Raw genomic sequence first — 18,044 nt, 5'->3', positions numbered from 1 at the left:
TCTTTTTTTTTTTTTTTTAATTCAGGTTACCTTTTAAATTCATACGTATTTGTTTTGTGGTATGAATATTAGATATATTTTGGCCTTAAGTTGAAAATGAAAGAAATCTTGGGAGGAAAGAGAAGGATTCATTAAGACTAGAAAGATCTTTTTAAAGTTTAAATGAGAACCTTTTCAAGTAACTTTTCTGAAGGATTCTATTAGCTATGTCGATTTAAACTAGGGACGTATCTTATATTGCATATGATTTTATAGAAGTTAAATCACCAAGTTTTCTTATTTTCCCCATGCTTTTGACAACATAAACCTATTTTCAGGATGTTATGAGTATAAGAATTATCCTTATCTTTATTAGGATTGTTGTTTTTATCCTGTGCTTTCAATACATCAAATATGTTTGATTTACATAAGGCCATAAGGTCGTATTCCAAGATACTGCTGAGGTGAATCTTTTTGTAAATTCGAATTTGTTATATCTTTAAGGTTTTATAAAAGCCTAGTATTTACTTGTTTAGTATAGCTAGCTTTACTTTAGAGTGATTTTTTTTTTCTTTTTCTTTCTTTCTTTCTTTCTTTTTTTTTTTTTTTTTTTTTTTGAGATGGAGCCTTGCTCTGTGGCCCAGGCTGGAGTGAAGTGGCAGCATTTCAGCTCACTGCAATTTCCACCTCTCAGGTTCAAGCGATTCTTGTTCCTCAGCCTCCCAAGTAGCTGGGATTACAGGCATCTGCCACCATTCCCGGCTAATTTTTGTAAGTTTAGTAGAGACAGGGCTTCGCCATCTTGACCAGACTGGTCTCAAACTCCTGATCTCAAATGATTTGCCGCTCTTGACCTCCCAAAGTGCTGGCATTACAGGTGTGAGCCACCACACCCTGCCCTAGAGTGATATTTTAATGTGTTCATCATACCCTCTCTCAGCTAAAGTGGACTTCTTTTAGTGAATAGCTGCTAGCTCATAAACTAATTTATGTATGTATAATGTAATGGAGGGTTGGTGAGATTTGTGTACTTAATAATATGTGTTTTCATACAAACATGCTAATTCTTAACTAGAGCAATCTCATAGTTTTACTGACAAATCTTTTGTGTTTTAAGTTTAGGAACTGCAGTTTCAGTAATGGCCAAGATTCCACTGTTGGAGTGCCTAACCAGACATAGTTACAGAGAATGTTTGGGAAGACTGGATTCTTTACCTGAACATGAAGCCTCAGAAAAAGCTGAGATAAAAAGTTCCACTGAACTGGTGCTCTCTCCTGATACGCCTAGAACAACTAACCAGTCCTTGTTAACCTCATTTCCCAAGTCAGTGGAACATGTGTCCCCAGATACCACAGATGCTGAAAGTGGCAAAGAAATTAGGGAATCTTGTCAAAGTACTGTTCATCAGCAAGATGAAACTTCAATAGATACTAAAGATGGTGATCTGCCCTTTTTTAATGTTTCTTTGTTAGACTGGATAAATGTTCAAGATAGACCTAATGATGTGGAATCTTTGGTCAGGAAGTGCTTTGATTCTATGAGCAGGGTAAGTAATGTTAATTTAATATTTCTTATGTCATTTAACTACATTACATTACTTATCCTAAATATTTTATGTACTGAGAGAATGGATATTACCCTTTAGTAGAAATAAATGAGCTGTGGATTGAAACTTTTTAACATAGGTTGAATCAAATTATTTAACTCGTAACTTTATTTATGAATTGATTGTAAATTTGTGAGGATTACTTGAGATGATATAGGAAGAATTTCCAGTGCAATAACAATAATTAGGTGCAGTAAACTACACAGGTCTTGAGTTGTTTATGCAAGGAATAACCGCCAAACAAATGAAGACATTGAAAATTTTATTACCCAGAAAGTCCCCTTGTGCCTCTTTCTAGTCACCATTTCCTTAGAGGCAACCTCTTTCTGACTTTTAAATACTGTATCTGTCGGAGATCTTTAAATTCGAAACTTAGGCACTGTGTTTTTAGTTGTATTTTGTAAGTATAGTGAGCTTGTATTTTGGATTAAGGTCTTCTCCAGCATACTTGAAAATAGAAGTTAGATATAGTGTTATTATTAAGTGATCACTTTTTTCTTTTTAGAGGTTAATGCTACTTTGAATAGGGCATAGCAACACTATCTGAAGTCTTTGTGATATTTTACATGGCCATTACATTACAAAAGCAAAATACAAACTTTATTTATTCTTGTTTGTTACAAAATCAACTAACATGACTGTAAAATAGTGTGTATAATGTAGTATTCACTAATTGCATTATACCCATTAGATTTGAAAATATATGTATATTACTGGCTTTATTTGGAAGAATAGCTATTGGATGCTGGGCTTAATACCTAGGTGCTGAGATGATCTGTGCAACAAACCACTGTGGCACACATTTATCTGTGTAACAAGTCAGCACATCTTGCACATGTACTACCCCAGAATGTAAAATAAATGTTTGAAATCAAAAAATATATATTATTTGCTCTAAAGCAGTGAAAATCCATTTTGGAAAATGTTATTTGTATATTTTTATTTATATGTTACGAAGTATGTGATCTGTAAATGTGATGTATTGCATAATAAATGGCACTTTGCCATGATGTTTTTATTAGAGCAGTATTTTTCTCCTCTCAGGAATACTGTACTTTTCCTCATAACACTGGTGGTGTTTCTGAAGATGAACCGAGTATGATATTTCTCTCTGATTGGAGATGCTTTGTCCAAAACAACTAACTTAATAGATATCTGATCACAGTAGTGCTGTTTGCCAATGAAGTAATAAAAACATGTACTAAGATTTTTTTTTTCCATAAAAGGAAATTCTGTTTAAATCTGTCATTTTTGTAGATTAATTCCAGTTGTAACAGTATTTGCATCATGTATTTTCAACTGCCAAATTAAAAAGTCTTTCTCGGAAAATTAGTCAAGATGTAGGTATTTTGGAAATTAGGATTTTGAATCACAGGGGCTCAAATCTGGGCATTGCCATTCATTTATTACCTCTGGCATCCATAATAAGTCACTTAACATGGGATAACTAGTTTTATATTTTTGTGGATTAAAAGATGCTAGTTTTGTAAATTACTGGGTTTTTTTCCCCATTGTATCAGAAAAATTTTAGAATTGTTGCTGCATTTTTGTAGACTCACATTTTTAGATTTTAGATTTTAGTGTATTCTTGCTAAAATGACTCTGTTTTTTTTTTTTGAGGTGGAGTTTCACTCTGTTGCCCAGGTTAGAGTGCAGTGGCACAGTCTCGGCTCACTGCAACCTCTGCCACCTGGGTAACTGGGATTACAGGCACCCACCACCACATCCAGCAATTTTTGTGGTTTTTAGTAGAGACAGGATTTCGCCATGTTGGCCAGGCTGGTCTTGAACTCCTGACCTCAAGTGCTCTGCCTGCCTCCGCCTCCCAAAGTGCTGGAATTACAGGTGTGAGCCACTGCACCCAGCTTTAAGATGACCCTTGAATGTTCTGTTTCAGATTATACCACAAAAGACAAACTGATTCTGTGTTTCTGATGATTAATAATTGGAAGCATCTGCACTTAGCATATTTCTAAACTGCCAGGTTATTGTCAGTTATATGTCAGCATAATTTATTGAGCTTTAGTATTTCTTTCAGACAACTTGTATTCTTAAAAAATCTGTGCAGGGGAGTGGGTTTAAAGGTGGGAGGGTTAAGAATAGAGAGTGTAAGAAAGTTTGTTTTAGGTTTTTTTTTCCCCTCTGTTAAAAATAGATGCCTTTGTAGATGCCAGAGAGCCCAAGAGTAAAAATTAATGTATCACTGACTGCTAATTATTGAAAATTGGCTAAACAATTACTAATGAGATTCTGTGGTTTAAATATATTTAATCTAAAACATTTCTTCAAAGGTTTTTATTAGCTGTGGATAAATGGAATAAAATGTTAAGTGCAGTGAGATTTTAGGAAGTCCATTGGGAACAGTGACTTAAGGCCAGCACTTTGGGAGGCCAAGGTGAAAGTGCTGCCTGAGCCCAGAGAGTTTGAGACCAGCCTGAGTAATAAGCCGAGACCCATCTCTACAAAAAAATTGTTTTAAAAATTAGCTAATTGTGGTGGCATGTGCCTGTAGTCCCAGCAGTTTGGGAGGCTGAGGCTGTAGGATTGCTTGAGGCTGTAGTGAGCTGTGATCATGCCACTGCATTCCATCTTGGACAACAGAGCCAGAACCTGGCCCCCCAAAAAAAAAACTTGTAAAGGAAGTTATGTAAACTGTTTAGTGAATCATAAAATACTCTCCTATGTTTGTCAGTGCACTTTCACTTTCAATGAATTATTAAATTGAGAAACACTGTATTCAGGAGCCTGTGTTTTTGGTTTGTTTTGTCTTTAAGTTGTTGCTATGTTAAGTTTATGTGTAATTGTAGTTTTGCCAGGTTGAACATTTGAACCAATTTTTGTCATCTTTTTCATCTTTATCATTCTAATAATTTGTAACCAGGCTTTGATTTGCATAGTATCTGGAGTAGAAATATATACATATTGGACTCAGTTACCACAAAATTGAGAAAAGTGAGAAAATGTTTACAAATGTACAAGTTTCAGTTGAGACAACATTGTGCAAAACTAGTGCTGTCTATTCTGAAATAATTTTTCTCTTTGATTTTTTTGGTGGTGTTAGAAATGCAGCCTCTTATTAGACTACACTGGATTCTTGATAATAACAATAAAACAGTTCAGTTTTAATTGTTTTTGTGTGTTCTCTGTGTACAAGACTGTGCGTTAATCAGGTTTTTTTCGACTGTAGAGGTTAGAGAAGGCAGCATGAAGGAGGTAGTATTTGACTAGGATCTTTAAATAGAGGGTGGAGGTTGTCTTAAACAGTTAGTATAAGAAATGTGAACAAAGATCAGAGGTAGAAAAACACAGTTTATCTTGAAAAATGATAGACATTTCAGCTTGAGAAGATGAGAGACCTGAAAGATTTTCTCTGGTACCAGATCAATGAAGCCTTTATTGTATTCTGCGTTTGTTGGATATTATTTGTGGGGCAGAAGAAAGTTTTGTAGGGAGTTCTTTTAGGAACAAGCATAGGAAGTCAGCAATAGAAGGTGTCATGGTTGAAACCGACATATATATATATATGTATGTATATATATATATATATATAAAGAGTCAGAAACGGTTTGAGAATTTGTGAGACTGATTGGTGAAGTAGGCTTGGGAATCGTCTCCAGAAAAGTTATATTTAATGCTGATATCATACTGAGAATAGTAAAAATGGACTAAGGGCAAAGTCCTTCTGAATCATCTATTTTACAAAAATTAGAGAAAAGGTAGCCGGAAGAGGATGCTATGGAGGAACCAGTAGAAGTAACTTCCCAGAACCTGTAGGGTTGGGAAAAGATTATCTGCCATGGTAACTATTAAAGAGCCTCAAGTGAAGCAAGGTTATGGGTAGTTTTCGGCTGGGCAGTTTTTATGCAAAATGCAGACAGAAAGGCAGCCAAGTAAAATATTTAAGGGACCAGGAGCATTATTGGAACATTTTATGAATTCCATGAGTTTCAGCAAATGTGTAGAATTAAAGCCAGGAGCAGGAGAGATGGAAGAGTGAGAAAGCATAATTGAGCAAGCAGATTCGTTGAGAAAAGACTGAGACTGAAAAACTTTTTATTGTCTGTCTCCTGGAGAGAAAGAAGTTTTCCAAAGAAGTTTGTATGTTTTAAAGAGTAGTTGCATTGATAAGAGAATTAATGATGTTATGCTTAACCTTGAGAATACCTTTTTCTGAAAGGTATTGAGAAGTGATTTCATTGTAGCACTGATTGAAATGTGTGCTTCCTGAAACTGTATTCCTAATTACGTATTCTAGTGTAAATTCAGTATTGTCTGGGATGATATTTATCCTGCTACTGATCTTCTTATGAAAGTGTAAGTTAGAGTTCCCATGCTTTTCCTGTTGTATATCTTTTATCACGTACTTTCTCTCTAAAGCTATATGTCGTAATAGCATGAAATATATTTTAAACTGTTTGCTGAAAATTGTATTTATACGTGATTCCCTGTCATTTAGCTTGATCCAAGGATTATTCGACCGTTTATAGCAGAATGCCGTCAGACCATTGCCAAGCTTGATAATCAGAACATGAAAGCCATTAAAGGACTGGAAGATCGGCTCTACGCCTTGGACCAGATGATTGCTAGCTGCAGCCGACTGGTGAATGAACAGAAAGAGCTCGCTCAGGTACCTATTTTAGACTTTTCTCTGGTAAAGGAATTTGTGGTTTTTCTGTACACATTTTATGTGCAATATCAATTTGGTGTGCACCATCTCTTTATCTTTGAATATTGTTAATGTGTTAATATCTGCATGTAATAAAGCAGAAAGGCACGTTGTTAGTTTGATAAAGTGAGCACAGGCTCCTGTAGATAAACCATGAAACTGCTATTTGAAGCTGGGGGGAGAAATCAACATTTTTTGATAGATTAAAAGCATATGATCATATCATTTATTGAGCTAAAAATTTCAGTGCTTTCTACTGCCCTCCCCATAGGACAAAGAATGAAATTTTTTAAGAATAGAAAGAAAATGTGAAATCTTGAAGAATTTACTAATACTTTTAATAGTAATACCTAGGTTTTAGGTCTGATTTAATGCCATGTTCCTAGAACTGTTTAAAATGGATTTTAAACCAAGGGAAGGTGATCAAATGGCTAAGGAAGAGTGGGAAACTTGGATGTTTCTCAGCAAACCAGTGCCTCTCTTTAATTCGTGATCGCTTGTCCTCCCCAAACCATGACAAGCATTGTGGCAAAACCATCCATAACTGAACAGTTGAATGTGTTTCTGACACATGGTTTTCTAGTTTAATTTTCCTCTGCCAATATTTTTTTCTCTAATTGTGTTCTTTCATTGGAACAGACAAATAATTGCATCCCCCATATTAAGTTCCCCCCCTCCCCCCCCCTTTTTTTTTAAGGTAAAACATACTTCCATGATGTTACAGTCGAGGATGATAAAAATGAGAATGTCCTTCAGTATTTCCTTTTGGTGATAAGTTCAATTTTGTCTTTTGAAAATCTCTAAATCAGTTGATTTCTGGAGGATATTTTTACTTGGTTCTTACAAAATTCTAGGTTGTTAGCATATTACTTGTGGTCTTTTCTTTGCCTTTCGTTTGGTTTTTAACGATTTTATTATGAGGTGCCAAGACATGGCATTCTTGGTATTTATCCCACTTCGGGCTTGTGCTTCTTCAATCTGTGGCTTATTGACTTACACTATTTGGGAAAAGTCTGAGTCAATTTCTCTTCAGATCTTCCTTTTTCCTCACTTGCTTTTTCTTCTCTTCCAGTTACATGTGCTATACCTTTCACCATATCCATTTCATTTACACTTGTTTGCTGTATTTTTCATCTTTTTATCTGTGCTTCATTCTAGATATTTACTTTTAACCTACATTTTAACTATTTCTCTTTTTCAGTGACTAGCTGTAGCTAACCATATGTTCAATTCTTATTTTTGTTCATTTTTCAGCTCTACAATTTCGGTTTGGTTCTTTTGTTTATATAGTTTCAAATTCTCTACCCAAATATTTAGTCTTAGCCATTCATCATCTCTTTGAACATGTTAGCACATAGCAATTTGAAAATCTTTATCTGTTCATTCTATTGCCTGTGTGTCTGTTTATATTTGGTGATGTTTCTTTTTTTTTTTTTTTTTGGAGGCAGAGTCGCACTCCGTCACCAGGTGTCAAGCTGGAGTGCAGTGGCGAGACCTTGGCTCACTGCAACCTCCGCCTCCCGGGTTCAGGCAATTCTCCTGCCTCAACCTCCCGAGTAGCTGGGGACTATAGGCACGCGCCACTGTGCCCAGCTAATTTTTTTGTATTTTTAGTAGAGACAGGGTTTCACCACGTTGGCCAGGATGATCTCGATCTGTTGACCTCGTGATCTGCCCGCCTCAGCCTCCCAAGTGCTGGGATTACAGGCGTGAGCCACCGTGCCCGGCAGTGATGTTTCTTCTAATTCTCACTCTTGTGGTCTTGCCTTTTCATGTACCTGATTTATTTTTTTTTTTAATAAGAAAAATAAATATTATGAGGCCTAGGATAACGTTTTCTTCTACAGAGAATTTATGTTTGGTTTTGGTATGTGCTTCGGGCAGTTACAATCTTAAATTACTTTAGTTCACTTGCAGAGATTTGGATGATTGGAAGTTGGTATTCTAGTTCTTGGGATGGCCATTCTACTTTCAGTTTACTCTTAATCATAGGATATAGCTTTTAGGGATCTGAAAACAAGCAACATCTGTTTCATTGTATCTTCCTTTGGTTGGCTCTGCTCTTCAGATTTTAATTTTCTAGCCCTTCAGGGAAGTGAGGACTGCTGACTATTTATTTTTAACTTTGGACTCCTCTTTAAGAATCAGCAGAATTTCTCAGGGCAAAGCATTCCTAGTCACCTAGCCCTCTCTCTTGGTTTCCTTATTCTCCTGGGTCCTAGCCCTTTAACTGTGCCTGGCTTCTTCACTGCCTTCCTTCATCTCCCACCCCTAAAGCCACAGGGAGCTTGGTTGACCTTGCTAGATACCAGTACTAGAGACAGACCTCTGCATTCTTGATTTGCTTCTTCTGCAGTGTTGTTTTTTAACTTCCATAGAATGAGTCAAACAAAATGTATTTAACCATACTTACTTTGATGATTAGTTTCAGTTTTTCCATGTTAGAAATATTGATTGAATATCCCAATACACCCATTTTACATGCATGTTCTAGTATTTCTTTAGGCACAGTCTCCATTGATGAGATTGTTGAATTAAGGTGTTTGTTCATTTGAAATATTAATTAGTAATGTTTTAAGCCCTGCCATGAAGGCAAACTCAGTGAATACTTCCAGTGAGAAAGGAGAAGAGTAATTTCTCTGTTATCAGTGTATGTATGTACTCTGCCATGTATGTACTCTGAATTGTCACTTGCAACATTTTCTTTTTCATGTTTTTGTTAGAATTGAACATATATTGTCTGGATAATTCTTTGTCTATTATAGATCATACAGATCTTGTCTCTCTGAACATAATTTATACAGATTATAAAACAAAATCTTTAAAATTTTTTTTATTGCATTTTAGGTTTTGGGGTACATGTGAAGAACATGCAAGATTGTTGCATAGGTACACACATGGCAGTGTGGTGTGCTGCAAAATCTTTAAGTTTTGATGCAAATTCATTTCTGTCTTTTTTCATATTTAATTTTATGAACCCATCAATCTATAAAGTCCTGTAGATTTCTTTGTAACTACTTCACAGATTGAATAAACCAGGACTTTGAATACTCTTATCTGAGACCTTCCATATTTCTGTCCCTACTTTTTCTTTGCTCCCCTTAATCTTTTGATATTTAAAAATATTGCTGTTATTCCTCCTGCTTTATATCACTTGAAATCTGCAGTCAGACAGATAAATTGGATGATTTTATATTTGATCGTAATATAAAAAGATACTTATTGCTGATATTGTCCTCAGGTCTACTTGGGTTCAGCAAATGGAGTTTTGTCATACAAGGGAAAGTCTTTTTCTGAGAATATGGTTGGGGTGATAATATTAGTTATTTTCTCAAAATGGAAGAATGCATTATTTGTGTATTTGAACTTTTGTTGTTTGCTTTCTAAATCTGACTATTTAACCTCCCTGAATCCAAACTGAAGTAAAATTCAGTGAAAATTTCTTATGTTGTCCCATGGAAATTATAAAATTAATTTTTGTTGTCTTGTGCTCATAGAGCAGCCTGTTTCAACAATCTTTGTTCACCCTAATTTAATTGTAGAATTCTGCTGTTGTTTTAAACAATGGTAGCTCATGGAATATAACTCTTAACTCAAATGAATATTAGAGATAATATTCTTATTTTTAGAAAATATCTTTTCTTTGATTTTGATACCTGAGTGATAAACTCTTTTTAAACATTTGAAGGGAATTAAATATTTAAGTTCTCCAATGGATATTTTTTGGTATTCCTAAGTAGTCCTAATGACTGTATTTAGAAATCATCTACATTGCCTGGTTGTGTGTTGGGCGAACACAACAGAAATGTCGGCCCCAAGGTAGACAGTTTTCAGCTGAGTGTGTCTGAGTGTATCTGAATGTGAGAGAATTCAGTTTAATAAGATTATTTTCAATGAGCTCATGAAAGAAAAGGGATACCCAGTTGAAGTTAGGTGGTATATGGTCAGTGGGACAAGTTTTCACACCTGTATTGTCATGTATTTGGCTACCAGGGGATGTAAAGTTGAGGTTTTAGCAGAAACTTCATTTCCTCAGCCAATCTTTTCTAATCTTGAAGTCTTGATCCCATCAGGTTTATTTTCTCTTAGTATGCTGTACTTACACTGTATGGCAATTATAATTAAATGACTGCATGCTTTTTAATATAGTCTCTTGTCAGAATATGTAAGCTCCAAGGAGCCAGGACATTAGTGTGTCTTCTATTACTCTATCCACAAGGCCTTACCACACATTCCTGATAAATATATAGTAGGAACACATCAGTACTTAATAAAATGAGAATTTGGATTTGTGTTTCTTTAAATTTGAGAAATGTTACAATTCTGTTTAGTCTCTGACTGGTCTGGAATTTTTTACATTTTGTTATTTACAGGTGTCTCATCAGTTACTTTTTGCTGCTAATGGTATTTCCCTGTTGCAGATAGTTTTATCAGTACTTTCTTCAGAATGTGGTTGGTGAAAAGTAGATACATTCAGATTAGCCAGTTTTAGAAGTTGATTTTACATCTTGCTAAACACATTTACAACACAGTATAATACATTCTAGCTACACTGAAATTAAAACTTAAAAATCACTCCCAATTAAAGGGAAGAGAAATTGTGGAAAGAGACTTATTATTTATTGCCTGTACATCTCATAACAGAGAGACCATTTCAAATGGCTTTCAAGAGGTAATTTCTTGAAACCACGTTTATGAGGATTGTTGTAGACCCTTCTACATGGTTTTGGCAGAAAAACTTCACTCACGAGACCTATGAAGCTGTGTAACACTGGAGCCATTTACGCATTTACTACAGTCAGAAAAATAGAGGATTAAAAAATATTGTTTGAAAGCAGAGTAGTTTGTGTTCAACATAAAGATTTTCCACTTAACTGAATGTCCATACCTTTCATGAAACAAAATTAACGTCCTTTGAAATATTCTTTCCTCAAAGGGATTTTTAGCTAATCAGATGAGAGCTGAAAACTTAAAGGATGCATCCGTATTACCTGATTTATGCCTGAGTCACGCAAATCAATTGATGATTATGTTGCAAAATCATAGAAAACTGTTAGATATTAAGCAAAAATGTACCACTGCCAAACAAGAACTAGCAAATAACCTACATGTCAGACTGAAGTAAGTGATCCTTTTATACCTCTTTTATGATTCTTTTATGTCTATTTTAAGCTGTATACAGTTGATGTTTATATTTATTTCTCCCAAGTAATGGGGTGATTTTTCCCTTAACCATTTTACTAAAATACCTTATTGATGAACTTTGGAATTAGACTATTTTTGTAGCGCTTATGTATCTTGATATCTTTGGCTTAACTAAGGAATTCTTTCAGACAAACTTTTGTGAATGTTGAAAATAATGGATTTTATTCTATAGATGGTGTTGCTTTGTAATGCTTCATGCCGATCAAGATGGAGAGAAGTTACAAGCTTTGCTCCGCCTCGTAATAGAGCTGTTAGAAAGAGTAAAAATTGTCGAAGCTCTTAGTACAGTTCCTCAGATGTACTGCTTAGCTGTTGTTGAGGTTGTAAGAAGAAAAATGTTCATAAAACACTACAGGGAGGTATGCAAGTTGAATTCTATTTTAATTGTATATGAACTTGAACGAATTTATGTGTGTTTTTGTTATTAACATAAGCTCTCCTCTTCTAGTGGGCTGGTGCTTTAGTCAAAGATGGAAAGAGATTATATGAAGCAGAAAAATCAAAAAGGGAATCCTTTGGGAAATTATTTAGTAAGTGTTCATGAATAATTTTAATTACTTTTGTAAAGAAAAATTTGTATAAGCTTGAAATTTCTATAGCATACTGCATGAATATGCTGTTAATTACCATTGATATCTAGAGAAATATTCCTTTTTAAGTCTATAGAATTGAATCCAATGTTAAATTTTAAACTTGAATTATTGTCACCTTTTAATTTACTTTTTCAAAAACCAGACATAATTTTTTGCCTTAAATAAAGCTCTAAAATAACCATATTGTTAATTTCTTTATACAGGGAAGTCTTTTTTAAGAAATCGTCTGTTTAGGGGACTGGACTCCTGGCCCCCTTCCTTTTGTGTATGTATTTATTTTCTAACCATGACTAAATTCCGTATGTCTTAAAACCTTTTTTCCAGAAGTAGATGCATTTATCAGAAACTTGCAGAAATTATTGTGGTTTAAAAAAAAGTCAAAAGTGTTTTTGGCTTTAAAAGCCAGTTAGCATACAGCTTTAAGATTCATATTTGCATTTGTAATTTTTGTTAAACAATCTTCATAACACAGGAAGACACCTTATACTGCACTGTTAGGATTGCTGGAAGTAGATTCACTTGGTGTTTTTCTTTTGTTGTCCCTTTCTTTTTTCTTTCCGCTCTTCCTTCTTCCTTCCTCCACTTTTCTGCCTCCTCCTCCTCCTCCACTCTTCTACCCCCTTCTCGTCCTCCCACTCCTGTATTTCTTTTCACACCATCCCCTATTATATTTTGACGAATCAAGAATAATGATGCCTCAGTCTTCACTGGAGTTAGACATTAGTTTGGTATATTTCTAAACCATGAATATCTGGGGTCATTAATTTTATTACATGAGAAGAAATATTTTCATGATCAAAGCAGTAAGGGGGTTTTACCCCCATCAGATATACTGCTTAGCTGTGTTGTTGCTGTTACTGTTATCCTTTTGGAGACAGAATCTTGCTCTGTTGTCCAGGCTGGAGTGCAGTGGCATGATGTCATCTCACTGTAACCTCTGTCGCCCGTGTTCAAACTATTCTTACGCCTCACCCTCTCAAATAGCTGGGACTACAGGTGCCCACCACCACACCCAGCTAAGCTTTTGTATTTTTAGTAAAGATGGGCTTTACCATGTTGGCCAGCTGGTCTCAAACTCCTGGCCCCAAGTGATCTGCCTCCCTTGGCCTCACAATGCGTTGGGATTGCAGGCATGAGCCACGATGCTCAGCTGTGCTTAGATGTTAAACATGTTTCTATATTGCAAGATTTCTTAGTGTTTTAAATGTATGCATTTTTTAGTATCTGAGAATTGCTGACATAATAGCGATTCCCATACTTATTTATCCAAAAACTCTTTTTGTATGAAGAGCATCTTGACATCTCCAGATCTGCTTGAGTAATATTTTAAAATAATTGAAGTTTTTTTTTTTTTATGCAATTCTTGGCAATTTTATAAATAAAAAATTGGTAGGGTTTACCAGTTAATATTTTTTACAGAAGCTAAAACTGACCAAAATTTTGTCTTCTGGGAAATGTAATGGAAAGGTCAAGGGAACAGCAAATAAGAAACTTGTTACATTGAAAAAAAAATAAATATATGTGTGTATTTTAATATATTAGTGGCTTTAACATGGTTTATATATAAATATATGTAAACAATATATTTATGTAATATATATACTTGCGTATATATTTACCATGTTAAAGCTACGAATGTATTTACCATGGTAAAGCATGCTAAGCAGTAAGAGGAATGAATAGATGTAAGGCTTGAGAGGTCTTCATGATTACACTGTAGGTAAAGAAAAAATTTTGGAATAGCCTCTGCACTAGTGAAACATGGTTTTATTTAATATTGAGAGGAATACTGCAATTCCCTTAAAATGATGCTAAAAGCAGAGAGGGGAGGAACAAGTACATCACTTGATCACCAGTAGTTCATGTCCCAGTTTACCAAAGGCTCAGAAAAATAATATGCCATATCTTCATTGAATGGTCTTTTTTTGTTTCTTAATCATCTGAAGCATTTTAGTTTGTTTGATATAATAAATTTAATCATAGTAAGAAATTATATAAATTTGTCGTCTATATTTTTTGATTGAAAAAAATTTTTTTAATTTATTTTTTGGTGCAGACTCAGAAGCCTCGAAAGTTCGACTGTGAACTTCCAGATATCTCATTAAAAGATTTACAGTTTCTGCAATCATTTTGTCCTTCAGAAGTTCAGCCATTCCTCAGGTAAATGTCATTAGCATTTTTAACTAATTTATAACCTTAAAATGCTTTTATTGGCCGGGCGTGGTGGCTCACGCCTGTAATCCCAGCACTTTGGGAGGCTGAGGTAGGTGGATCACAAGGTCAAGAGATCGAGACCATCCTGGTCAACATGGTGAAACCCCGTCTCTACTAAAAATACAAAACATTAGCTGGGCAAGGTGGCGTGTGCCTGTAATCCCAGCTACTCAGGAGGCCGAGGCAGGAGAATTGCCTGAACCCAGGAGGCAGAGGTTGCGGTGAGCCAAGATCACACCATTGCCCTCCAGCCTTGGTAACAAGAGTGAAACTCTGTCTCAAAAAAAGAAGCTTTTATTATTCTGGAGTTGTGCCAGGTAGTACGAGTAATCTTTAGAGATGCCCAGATAAAAAATATTGAAGATAGACCAGCTTTCCTGGGACTACTTTGAGAAATTTCTGGGGAACGTAAAATGATCGAAAATGAAGATAAAGTAAAGAAAGGTATATCTTACATGTAATTTATTTCTTTCTGTAGCTACTCTTTCTTGCAAGCTCATGGGAAATTTCTTTTTACTTTTTTTTTTTTTTTATTGAAACGGAGTTTTACTCTGTCGCCGAGGCTGGAGTGCAGTAGCGCGATAACAGCTCACTGCAACCTCTGCCTCCCGGGTTCAAGCAATTCTCCTGCCTCAGCCTCCCAAGTAGCTGGGATTATAGGCACCCACCGCCACGGCTGGCTAATTTTAGTGTTTTTAGTAGAGATGGGATTTCACCATGTTGGCCATGCTGATCTCAAACTCCTAACCTCATGATTCACCCTCGGCCTCCCAAAGCACTGGGATTACAGATGTGAGCACCTGGCCCTAACTTTTTACTTTACTGATTGTGACACAGAATTCTTTTTTTTTTTTTTTTTTTTTTTTTTTTGAGACGGAGTTTCGCTCTTGTTACCCAGGCTGGAGTGCAATGGCGCGATCTCGGCTCACCGCAACCTCCGCCTCCTGGGTTCAGGCAATTCTCCTGCCTCAGCCTCCTGAGTAGCTGGGATTATAGGCACGCGCCACCATGCCCAGCTAATTTTTTGTATTTTTAGTAGAGACGGGGTTTCACCATGTTGACCAGGTTGGTCTCGATCTCTCGACCTTGTGATCCACCCGCCTCGGCCTCCCAAAGTGCTGGGATTACAGGCTTGAGCCACCGCGCCCGGCCGACACAGAATTCTTAATATACTTCTGGTATTACTTAAAAAGGAATGATAAGGTTCTTGTTATTTTTGACATACCAAAATATTTGATAGCAGTTACCCATTTCCTTTAAGAAATCAGAAGTCTAATTTTACTGTATTCTGTTTCAGGGTTCCCTTACTTTGTGACTTTGAACCTCTACACCAGCATGTACTTGCTCTACATAATTTGGTAAAAGCAGCACAAAGTTTGGATGAAATGTCACAGACCATTACAGATCTACTGAGTGAACAAAAGGCAAATTCAGTTCCTTCAGTTTCTTTATTGGTGTAAAATATTTGTGTTGCTGCAGCTCTTTAAGCCTTTCTTTCTGTTTTCCAGGCATCTGTGAGTCAGACATCCCCACAGTCTGCTTCTTCACCAAGGATAGAAAGTACAACAGGAATTACAACTACTACCTCACCAAGAACTCCTCCACCACTGACTGTTCAGGATCCCTTATGTCCTGCAGTTTGTCCCTTAGAAGAATTGTCTCCAGATAGCATTGATGCACATACATTTGATTTTGAAACTATTCCCCATCCAAACATAGAACAAACTATTCACCAAGTTTCTTTAGACTTGGATTCATTAGCAGAAAGTCCTGAATCAGATTTTATGTCTGCTGTGAATGAGTTTGTAATAGAAGAAAATTTGTCATCTCCTAATCCTATAAGTGATCCACAAAGCCCAGAAATGATGGTGGAATCACTTTATTCATCAGTTATCAATGCAATAGACAGTAGACGTATGCAGGATACAAATGTATGTGGTAAAGACGATTTTGGAGATCATGCTTCTCTGAATGTCCAGTTGGAAAGATGTAGAGTTGTTGCCCAAGACTCTCACTTCAGTATACAAACCATTAAGGAAGACCTTTGCCACTTTAGAACATTTGTACAAAAAGAACAGTGTGACTTCTCAAATTCGTTAAAATGTACAGCAGTAGAAATAAGAAACATTATTGAAAAACTAAGATGTTCTCTGGAAATAACACTAAAAGAAAAACATCAAAAAGAACTACAGTCTTTAAAAAATGAATATGAAGGTAAACTTGATGCACTAATAAAGGAAACTGAAGAGAATGAAACCAAAATTAAAAAATTAAAGGGAGACTTAGTATGCCTTGAGGAGGTTTTACAAAATAAGGATAATGAATTTGCTTTGGTTAAACATGAAAAAGAAGCTGTAATCTGCCTGCAGAATGAAAAGGATCAGAAGTTGTTAGAGATGGAAAATATAATGCACTCTCAAAATTGTGAAATTAAAGAACTGAAGCAGTCACGAGAAATAGTGTTAGAAGACTTAAAAAAGCTCCATGTTGAAAATGATGAAAAATTACAATTATTGAGGGCAGAACTTCAGTCCTTAGAGCAAAGTCATCTAAAAGAATTAGAGGACACACTTCAGGTCAGGCACATACAAGAGTTTGAGAAGGTTATGACAGACCACAGAGTTTCTCTGGAGGAATTAAAAAAGGAAAACCAACAAATAATTAATCAGATACAAGAATCTCATGCTACAATTATTCAGGAAAAAGAACAACAGCTACAGGAATTAAAACTCAAGGTTTCTGATTTGTCAGACATGAGATGCAAGTTAGAGGTTGAACTTGCATTGAAAGAAGCAGAAACTGATGAAATAAAAATGTTGCTGGAAGAAAGCAGAGCCCAGCAGAAGGAGACCTTGAAATCTCTTCTTGAACAAGAGACGGAAAATTTGAGAACAGAGATTAGTAAACTCAACCAGAAGATTCAGGATAATAATGAAAATTATCAGGTGGGCTTAGCAGAGCTAAGAACTTTAATGACAATTGAAAAAGATCAGTGTATTTCAGAGTTAATTAGTAGACATGAAGAAGAATCAAATATACTTAGAGCTGAATTAAACAAAGTAACATCTTTGCATCACCAAGCATTTGAAATAGAAAAAAACCTAAAAGAACAAATAATTGAACTGCAAAGTAAATTAGATTCAGAACTGAATGCCCTTGAAAAACAAAAAGATGAAAAAATCTCCCAACAAGAAGAGAAATACGAAGCTATTATCCAGAACCTGGAGAAAGACAAACAAAAGTTGGTCATGAGCCAGGAACAAGACAGAGAACAGTTAATTCAGAAGCTCAATTGTGAAAAAGATGAAGCTATTCAGATTGCCCTAAAAGAATTTAAATTGGAGAGAGAAGTTGTTGAGAAAGAGTTATTAGAAAAAGTTAGACATCTAGAGAATCAAATAGCAAAAAGGTAAGAATTAAGTTTAGTCTGTGATTATAAAATTAAAGTATCAGTGATTTAAACTTATGTGTGTGTGCGTGCATGTGCGTGTGTAGTCATAGTACCTTGATTTACTAATTTACCTTGGGTAAATGTAGCAACTTGGGTATTTCCATGAAGTAAAGTAAAAACATACCTTTTAGTCAGTGTTTCTTGCAAACAGAAATAGCAGACTAAATCCATGAGTGGGTTTTTAAAAATGAATCAGCAGTTTGGATTTTCAGAGAAATGTTTTGTTGAAAGTTTGAAATGTTTTAAAGAGCTCTTTGCTTTTCCTTTTTCAGTTCATAAGTTCTCTCTTGATTTATTTGCAGTTTTTTCCTTGATTTATTTGCAGAATT

At 35.4% G+C, this 18,044-nt stretch overlaps 1 protein-coding gene across 3 annotated transcripts in view; it reads left to right on the top strand.

Annotated features, from left to right (window-relative positions):
• RB1CC1 (RB1 inducible coiled-coil 1) overlaps positions 1–18,044 on the top strand; it is a 105,372-nt gene that overhangs the window by 52,117 nt on the left and 35,211 nt on the right. For 2 of the 3 annotated variants that reach the window (XM_039464542.2, XM_039464541.2), the window contains exons 7-15: positions 1,097–1,526; positions 6,043–6,213; positions 11,189–11,373; positions 11,630–11,816; positions 11,906–11,987; positions 12,254–12,315; positions 14,107–14,210; positions 15,562–15,688; positions 15,773–17,673. In XM_039464542.2, coding sequence (XP_039320476.1) covers positions 1,097–1,526; positions 6,043–6,213; positions 11,189–11,373; positions 11,630–11,816; positions 11,906–11,987; positions 12,254–12,315; positions 14,107–14,210; positions 15,562–15,688; positions 15,773–17,673 — 3,249 coding nt within the window. The remainder of the gene's footprint in view (positions 1–1,096; positions 1,527–6,042; positions 6,214–11,188; positions 11,374–11,629; positions 11,817–11,905; positions 11,988–12,253; positions 12,316–14,106; positions 14,211–15,561; positions 15,689–15,772; positions 17,674–18,044) is intronic. The other variant, XM_074386650.1, reaches the window with a different exon arrangement.

Source organism: Saimiri boliviensis, chromosome 15 (genome assembly GCF_048565385.1).
Source record: "Saimiri boliviensis isolate mSaiBol1 chromosome 15, mSaiBol1.pri, whole genome shotgun sequence".
Taxonomy (NCBI): domain Eukaryota; kingdom Metazoa; phylum Chordata; class Mammalia; order Primates; family Cebidae; genus Saimiri; species Saimiri boliviensis.
This window is presented reverse-complemented; position numbering and strand designations above follow the sequence as displayed.